The 9,441-nt window shown below is 44.0% G+C and overlaps 1 protein-coding gene across 1 annotated transcript in view; it reads left to right on the top strand.

Moving 5' to 3' along the window:
* Positions 1-8,968, top strand: part of LOC310776313 (forkhead box protein O1-A-like) — a gene marked incomplete at its 5' end in the record, with an annotated part of 44,215 nt that extends 35,247 nt beyond the window's left edge. Inside the window, 3 exons of the mRNA XM_083636515.1 lie at positions 5,403-5,594; positions 5,755-6,947; positions 8,438-8,968. Of these exons, the coding sequence (XP_083492641.1) occupies positions 5,403-5,594; positions 5,755-6,924 (1,362 nt within the window). The 3' untranslated portion in view covers positions 6,925-6,947; positions 8,438-8,968. The remainder of the gene's footprint in view (positions 1-5,402; positions 5,595-5,754; positions 6,948-8,437) is intronic.
* Positions 8,969-9,441: the final 473 nt, after the last annotated feature.

Below are 9,441 nucleotides of genomic sequence, written 5' to 3' on the forward strand. Positions count from 1 at the left end.
AACGGCATCGCAAGCCAAGACATTTTATTTATTTATGTCAATTACCTTGTGCCAGAGAACTGACAAATTGTTGCAAGTCCTTGGTCTTTGATACATGTAGTGGTCAGTAAAGGTCATAGATTACTTAAAGCCCCCTTAATATTTAATGTTAAATCAGCTGTTATGCAGCCAGCCACTGGTACATGGTTATAACTAGTTATCGGGAACTTTACAACCGCTTCAAAGGCAGCTCAGCCAATCAGAACCGAGCAACTATCCATTTGATAAAATGGTTTAACCACAGTGAAACGCAGGGTTGGCATTTCAGATAATTGTGTGTGAGTGGGGCACCTCCTGAATTACTGAGGCAGGGGATGTCTTTTGTTCTGTTTGGGCCGAGGTGAGGTCTGTCTCAGACAAGGATTATCCCACAGCGACTAGGAGAACGCCTCCTCCCATGGCCCAGTCATGCGATCCATGATCTTTTGTGGGCACTAATCACAGCCCATAAACATTTGCATATCACCAGCAAACTCAGCCAAGTGTGCGCGAGACATGTAGTTTCGGTCAGTAGTATCCCCCCCCTAAGATTAAAGTTGTTTTGAGGATAAGAACGCCACACATCTCAGGTCCTCCCCCGCCAATGATTTGTTTCCTGTTTCATGTTCATACAGATCGAGAGCATGTGAAAAGTGAAAGACTCCTCTGCTCTGCTCTCCTCTGCTCTGCTCTCCTCTGCTCTGCTCTCCTCTGCTCTGCTCTCCTCTCCTCTGCTCTGCTCTCCTCTGCTCTGCTCTCCTCTGCTCTGCTCTCCTCTGCTCTGCTCTCCTCTCCTCTGCTCTCCTCTGCTCTCATCTGCTCTCCTCTCCTCTGCTCTCCTCTCCTCTGCTCTCCTCTGCTCTCATCTGCTCTCCTCTGCTCTGCTCTGCTCTCCTCTGCTCTGCTCTCCTCTGCTCTCCTCTGCTCTGCTCTCCTCTGCTCTCCTCTCCTCTGCTCTCCTCTCCTCTGCTCTCCTCTGCTCTCCTCTGCTCTGCTCTCCTCTGCTCTCCTCTCCTCTCCTCTGCTCTCCTCTGCTCTCCTCTGCTCTCCTCTCCTCTGCTCTGCTCTGCTCTCCTCTGCTCTGCTCTCCTCTCCTCTGCTCTGCTCTCCTCTCTTCTAATCTCCTGTGCTCTCCTCTCCCTCTCCTCCCCACTCTCCTCCACTCCTCACCTCTCCTCTCCCACTCCCCCTCCTCTTTCCTCCCCTCCCCTCCCATCTCCCCTCCTCTCCCTGCTCTGCTCCAGCCTGTTTGCATGTTTCTGTTCAGCACACAGTGAACTCATTGACCCCGGCTCTGCTCTACCACCCTCCCCATCCTTGTGTAGAACTCTGTAACCCCTCCTATGTTTCTTTCTGTCTCTCTCAGAAAACCTCTCATTTGATGCTCACCCCCTGCCTCGCCTCCTGTGATCAGGCTTCACAAGGCCACTGTTGATGCGCACTATTACATGGTTCAGTGCCCTCGTATGGGAACAGTCATCCAAATAATACTCACAGCAGTTTGAAGTTTGTTATAGGTGGCAATTTCCTATTTGTGTTTGGTGCATTATCATATTGCACAGTGCACACACTGTGTACTAAGAAGGATTGCGTTTAAAATTAACCAACCATTATTTTACATTTCTAAATAGCTCTCATTGGAAGTGTCCAGCTGGTCCAAATCAATGAGTCAAATTGATTGTTTTCAGGTAAATAAAGGGAGGGATACAAGAAACGTCTCCTCTTAGAAAAGCATTATTGTTACATTTGAAATTGAGGTAATACATGTAAATAAAATGTAAAATTGTGTGATGTTTTTTTTCTATAGCTAGCCCTACTAGTTACTAGCCCTAATTAGTATGACACAGTGTGAATCACACACAGAATGCGTTTGTGGAAAGCTGAACCACAGCCCAAGACAGACATGTCAGACACTGGCTTAGACAATCCCTCCATTGTTGGTGAATGTGAGCGTCTCTATCTCCATGCTTTGTATATCCTTGGAGAATCCTGTGGTTGGGGACATCTGGCTTTACTAACTGCAGGGAGTTGCTTTTGCCTTCACATGGGTGTTTGGGGGAAATTCCCTGCTAGTGTATTCTGTCTGTCCTGTGTTGCAGTTTGCTCTTTTTTTGTATGCAGCATCCATCACAACAGTGGGTTGAAGCTTGTCTGTTGGGAAGAGTGTGTCTAGAGAGACTCGGCTACACGTCTGTGTCCTGCTTGACCCACTTTCCCCTCCTGCACCGTCTTTGTTTGTGTAGCTGAGGGATTTACCGCGGGAGGCGCCTATGTAGCCCTTTTAGGGCACCTAACATAGCATTAGAGAAAATGGAATGAACGCATACATGTTAGCACAAGGACAGATGTGACCACATACACCTAGTTGGTTCAACCCACAGAAATACTATCTGAGTACATTCTGGATGAAGAAAGAAGAAGGAGATGTGTATGGCTCTGGAATAGACATTTGTAAATGGAAGAGAAAGCCTGCTTTAGGTTCACTCCATGTCTTCTTGTTGGTGATGGAAGGGTGGGAACACATGGAGTGGAAGGGTGGGAAAGTGTTGCACAGGTGGAACGAGATGGATTCACAGAAAACGTGTGATTAACACCGACTGTGAGGAGACATTACTGCTCTCATCATTTTTGTCTTTAAATGCCTTTAAATCCAAATGACAGGGAAGAGAATGTCACATGACAGGGAAGAGCATGTCACATGACAGGGAAGAGCATGTCACATGACAGGGAAGAGCATGTCACATGACAGGGAAGACCCTGTCTGAGCACTGCATAGAAAAAGGCTTGTCTAAAGTTTCATTTACTCAGTTTCTGGTTTCAACCCATAACACAGAGGTGATTGACTGTAGAGGGAGACCTGGGATAACCTCACTTTACTCACATTCAAAGAGGGAATGAGATTTGTAAGGTACAGTTTTGGAGAACATAAGCTGTTGCCTAGCTTGTATACATTTTGTTCACTTTTCTGTCATGCATTCTTGCTGTTGTAAGCACAATCTGTGTCATGTCATGTTCTTAATTTAATATATTTGTAATGCTTTATTCTATCCCCCTTCTTCAGTAACAGATAGGCCTACTATACGGCTGTATTGACACAAACAACACTTCATCTCCCCAATAGCCACCATTGTCGTTCACGATTTTACTTTGTGACTGCAGCAACTGTTGCTTGTGTCACTAACAGAAGCAACTATGAAGATCAGCCTCCATAGTTGATCAAAGGGGTTTTCTTCAGGTCCTACCACCTCACATTTTATTGGACTGGACAGCATTGCCAGACATGCCTCACGCTGTGATTGACTTCTGGCTCACCACTGCAGGCTACCAAATATTTATTTTGTGTAAATTATACCGCATATGACGTCCGCTCCTCACTCCCTCTTGCCAAAGTGGCCTGTGTCACTGCCTAAAGAGTGTAAGGATGGAGTGGAAAAATCTTGGTAGACCAAATATTGTTAGTCGAGGATATGGATGTATGCTTCCTGTTCATCTGCTGACTTTGCTATCAAGCCCTTCTCCTCCATGCATGGAAAATGACAAACTTTCCCCCTCAAAGCCAATACATCTTCTTACTTACTTACTTACCGTTGAACAGCCGCTGAACAGAATTTCATGTCTTTATAACTCTCTGTAAACATGTTTTGAGTCATTTTCTATTTTTTCACATTCATTACTTGGGTTAGGGTTACAGTATATCATCATAAAGAATCTCAGGAGCTTACATCTTGTAATGGAGAAGAGAATAGAAAATGTTAGATATTATGATCCCTCAAATCCAAGCGGCGACGAGTGCCAAAAGCTGCAGTTCCTCAAATGGCCACTTGAGGCTGGCTGCAATGGGCTGGCTCCAAACAGCCTGGTTCAAAAAATGGTTTTGGTCTATATAGCTATTTTCACCTTTCATGACAACTGTACGGGGGTGAATTTTTATAACTCACCCGTTTAGAGTAAAATAGACAATAGTTTTTTGGGGGGCGTGATAGACAGGTCGCCTGTCCAGGAATCGCCGATCACGGACCAATAGCAGGCGGCTCTGTAGGAAACCCCTGGTCTCCTGTGATGCCAAGATGGCAGCGGCCAAAATGCTCTCAAAACGGGAGTCCACAAACCAATGGGTGACGTCACGGTGGCTCCGCCCTTATTTTTGATACTGTCTATGCTCATATCACAACACAGTCAGTCCTGCTAGTTATTTATAGTCTATGCTCATATCACAACACAGTCAGTCCTGCTAGTTATTTATAGTCTATGCTCATATCACAACACAGTCCTGCTAGTTATTTATAGTCTATGCTCATATCACAACACAGTCAGTCCTGCTAGTTATTTATAGTCTATGCTCATATCACAACACAGTCAGTCCTGCTAGTTATTTATAGTCTATGCTCATATCACAACACAGTCAGTCCTGCTAGTTATTTATAGTCTATGCTCATATCACAACACAGTCAGTCCTGCTAGTTATTTATAGTCTATGCTCATATCACAACACAGTCCTGCTAGTTATTTATAGTCTATGCTCATATCACAACACAGTCAGTCCTGCTAGTTATTTATAGTCTATGCTCATATCACAACACAGTCAGTCCTGCTAGTTATTTATAGTCTATGCTCATATCACAACACAGTCAGTCCTGCTAGTTATTTATAGTCTATGCTCATATCACAACACAGTCAGTCCTGCTAGTTATTTATAGTCTATGCTCATATCACAACACAGTCAGTCCTGCTAGTTATTTATAGTCTATGCTCATATCACAACACAGTCCTGTTAGTTATTTATAGTCTATGCTCATATCACAACACAGTCAGTCCTGTTAGTTATTTATAGTCTATGCTCATATCACAACACAGTCCTGCTAGTTATTTATAGTCTATGCTCATATCACAACACAGTCAGTCCTGTTAGTTATTTATAGTCTATGCTCATATCACAACACAGTCCTGCTAGTTATTTATAGTCTATGCTCATATCACAACACAGTCCTGCTAGTTATTTATAGTCTATGCTCATATCACAACACAGTCCTGCTAGTTATTTATAGTCTATGCTCATATCACAACACAGTCCTGCTAGTTATTTATAGTCTATGCTCATATCACAACACAGTCCTGCTAGTTATTTATAGTCTATGCTCATATCACAACACAGTCCTGCTAGTTATTTATAGTCTATGCTCATATCACAACACAGTCCTGCTAGTTATTTATAGTCTATGCTCATATCACAACACAGTCCTGCTAGTTATTTATAGTCTATGCTCATATCACAACACAGTCCTGCTAGTTATTTATAGTCTATGCTCATATCACAACACAGTCCTGCTAGTTATTGTACACTGGGGTATTTGTTGAATTACAAGTTCATTCTTTTACCCATCCAGAACTCCATCAGACACAACCTGTCCTTGCACAGCCGTTTTGTGCGCATGCAGAATGAAGGGACAGGGAAAAGCTCCTGGTGGATGCTGAACCCAGAAGGGGGAAAGAACGGCAAGTCACCCCGACGCAGAGCCACCTCCATGGACAACAACAGTAAGTTCGCCAAGAGCCGAGGAAGGGCCACAAAGAAAAAGGTACAATGCCCTTTTATTAATGCTATACACATAGTTATGGCCCCATAATACTTTCTCTCAATTTCTGCTGAAACTAGGTTCATTCTAGTATACTTTCATAATACACAGGTAGTTTGAAGGCAGATGTGTGTGTGAGGTGTTTGTGTTCCTCTATCCCTAGGTGGCCCTACAGGAAGGGGTGGAAGGCGGAGCGGGCAGCCCGTGTTCCCAGTACTCTAACTGGCTGGGAAGCCCCAACTCTCACAGTAACGATGACTTTGAAGCCTGGAGCACCTTCAGGACCCGCGCCAGCTCCGATGCCAGCACCCTGAGTGGTCGCCATTCACCTTTCCTGTCTGAACAGGATGATCTGGGGGAGCCCGACGTCCACATGGTGTATCCCGGAGCAGCAGGGCCCAAGGTAACAGGCACCCTGCCCAGCCTGTCCGAGCTGCCTGGACCCATGGGCCAACATGGCCCGGAGAACGTCATGGAGAGTCTGTTGGATAACCTGAACCTGCTCTCTCCTAAGAACCCCCAGCTGGCTTCTGACTCCTCCAGCTCTGCAATGCTTCAGAGTAGCCCCTACATGGCCCCACAGCCACAGCAAGACTACTGCAAGTGCCTGTATGGCTCCCTGTCCCCTGTCCCTATGCAGACAGTTCCAGACAGGAAGCCGTGCTTCAGGCCTTTCGAGAACCATTATAACTGCCCCCCAGGCCTCCTCAAGGAGCTGTTGACCTCAGATGCAGACCCCAATAGGGACATGATGTCGCCTAGGGAAAGAGTGGCACCTCAGGCTGGGCGGGGAGGGTGCCTACTGCCGAACTACAACAGCCAGGGCCAGGTGGGGGGACATGATGGAGTCAAAATTATGAATCCTCCTCAAACTCGCCCACATGTACATCCAGGAGCTATACATAGCCAGGGCCCTTCATCACGAGCTATACATAGCCAGGGCCCTTCAACCTCGCGGGACATGCATAGATGTAACATGATCCCCCTGACTAGTCTTGCGGGAGGTCCTCCTCGAATGACCAGCCTGAGGACGTGCATGCAGCTGCCTCACGGCCACCCGGCACACGCCGGTGATGGTCCCCCAATCTACGGCAGCACCAACGGCTACAGGGGACCCGGCTCAACTCACCACCACGGCCATCACCACCACGAGCGGCTGCCCAGTGACCTGGACAACGTGTCCCTTGAGAGGTTTGAATGTGACATGGAGTCCATCCTCCATGACACCCTCATGGATGGAGGTGCGCTGGACTTTAACTTTGATCCCACAGCTGGCCCTCAGGGGTTTCCCCAGAGGGTGAAGCCTACCACGCATAGCTGGGTGTCAGGCTAGGACGCATGGTGGATCACAGACAGGTGAGGCTCTGACCACTTAAAGTGATATGCCAACTTTTTGGGAGTTTCACTCATTTGCCATATCGCCCATACATAACCAAGATACACAATGCCTTTACCATCACTCCATACAGGAGGGATGGGCAACTTTGATGATAGAGAGGGCCACAAAAAGAAATCCTCGCTACCAGAGGGCCAGATTGTGACCGTGCACTTCTATCAGTAGCCTACTGTAACACCATCACTCCCAATTATAGCTACTAATTTGATGAAAAGGACTGGTAATCAAAGTTTATTATACCAACATTTATATTTTTCATATTCAAATTTAGTAATTCTTCCATTCAGATGACACCAAAACTTTGCTCTAGCTTTAAAACAGCCCAGTACAGCAGTTTGGGGTACATCACCCAAATATGTCATATTAATCAGATTAGTAATGTTGCATGTGCAATGTGCATCCTGGATATAGTTTGTTACAATAGCGTTAGCTCAAATGCTAGCATTAAACAGTAAGTGGATAGACAATGATAACACCATTAGCGCCATGTTCTGGGATGTACAGTAAAATAAAAACACAGATTTGGGTGGTCTAACCTAATCAAAAATGTTTGCCTTGTAAAAAAATAAATAATAATAATAAAATTTACCCAGGGGCCACACTGAGTGAGGACAGCGGCCGCATACGGCCCGTGGTCCGCCAGTTGCTCACCCCTGCTACAGTATACAGTGAGCTACAGTCGTCCAGTTAGTTAGTATCGCCATTGAATTGGCGGAAATGGTACAGCCGTTCAAAGTCACCAGAAACACACATTTCTAACAGCGCCAAAAAGCTCTGTGTACATGTGACTCGGGTACTCACCACGAGATGAAATATTAATCCAAAATGCAGAGAAACACTCTTTTTTTAAGGTAAATAGATAGCTGGAACTACTTTCTAAACATGGCCACCAGGCGCAGTGATTTCACACTGCCTCAAACAGACAAAGAGTAACCGAACCAACAGAGTATGACTGAAGTTACTTCCTTGTTTGCATGAGGTGCTGCATACAGCAGCACAGGGGCATGCGCTATGTAGGCCTACAGCGGAAGCGCTGTACAGGCAAACAAGGAAGTAACTTAAGTTAATCTTTGTTTAGTTCTCGTTGGGGGGATTTACTATGAAAATGACATTTCACGTAACTATGGATTATTATTTCATCACATGGTGAGTACCCGAGTCACAACATGTACATAGAGCTTTTTGGTTTGGTTTGTTTCTGGTGACTTTGAACGGCTATACCATTGCCTCCAATTTATTGGCAATACTAACTAACTGGATGACTGCAGCTCACTGTATACTGCACAGAGAGTGACGGTAAAGGCATTGTGTATCTTGGTTATGTATGGGCGATATGGCAAATGGGCGAAATTCCCCAAAAGTTGGCGTATCCCTTTAAAATAAAACCCTAAGAACTCAAGTTTCCGCAAAATGTTTGCTGTTCCTCAACATCTTCCATTCATCCTCACAGGTTTACCTCGGCAGGATGTCACTACTCACCTTCAAAAAATATATTAATTCAAAGAAGTCATAATCACTCCCCACGTGTAGAGCATCTGACACAATGGAAGTGCCAAATGTTTGTCTTGAGTTACAGGTCCATGAACAGTCTTTTTGAATCCTGTTGGGACACAGACATTGAAGCCAGCCACAATCTATTTTATAGAAACAGAAGAGGTTGCTATTTCATCTGGCTGATCCTAGTATTGTACTGAAGTTAGCACAACATAATTGCTGTTATTCACAACAGTATCAGGGATGCTGGAAATCTTTTAAATTTGCTTACAGTAATCAAATTGCTCCCTGCAGAAACAAAATGGTTGAATTAAAGCCTGTATTGGCTCTGTTTACAATTGCCTGTCAAAAACTGGAAATATGTTTATTTTTTGTATTGTCAACTGAAGACATGCAATAATTCTGGTGTTATTTTTAGTTGATTCATGGAATATTACAATGTACTATGTATTTATCATGTCTGATTCAGACTGCCCAGTGCCACTCAGTCTTTAGTTTGAAGAAATTACTTAACACCCACCTTTTTTGTCAGGCATTCTCTTAAAGTGATGCTACAAAACACAGCATCAGATTAGGAAAAATCCTGGAAAAATGTAAATGCATATGGTATATACGTATATGTGTGTGTGTGTATATATATATATATATATATATATATATATATATATATATATATATATATATATATATATATATATATAATAAAAAACATATTGTGATATATATATATATATCACAATATGTTTTTTGTCCATGTTGATTCTGTAATTGTATTTGATAGTAAGTAAAGTGTTCACATTGAGTCATGGTTTATCAGAATACGAATGGTCCTGCTTTTATTTGACCTTTTATTAATATTAAGAATGTATATTTTGAGTAAATATATACACACCCATTGCATAACACACAATTCAGCATGAGATTAAGAGAATGTCTATCAAGTGGGTGGAAGGCGAGGTG

Source organism: Poromitra crassiceps (genome assembly GCF_964638095.1).
Source record: "Poromitra crassiceps genome assembly, chromosome: 1".
Taxonomy (NCBI): Eukaryota; Metazoa; Chordata; class Actinopteri; order Beryciformes; family Melamphaidae; genus Poromitra; species Poromitra crassiceps.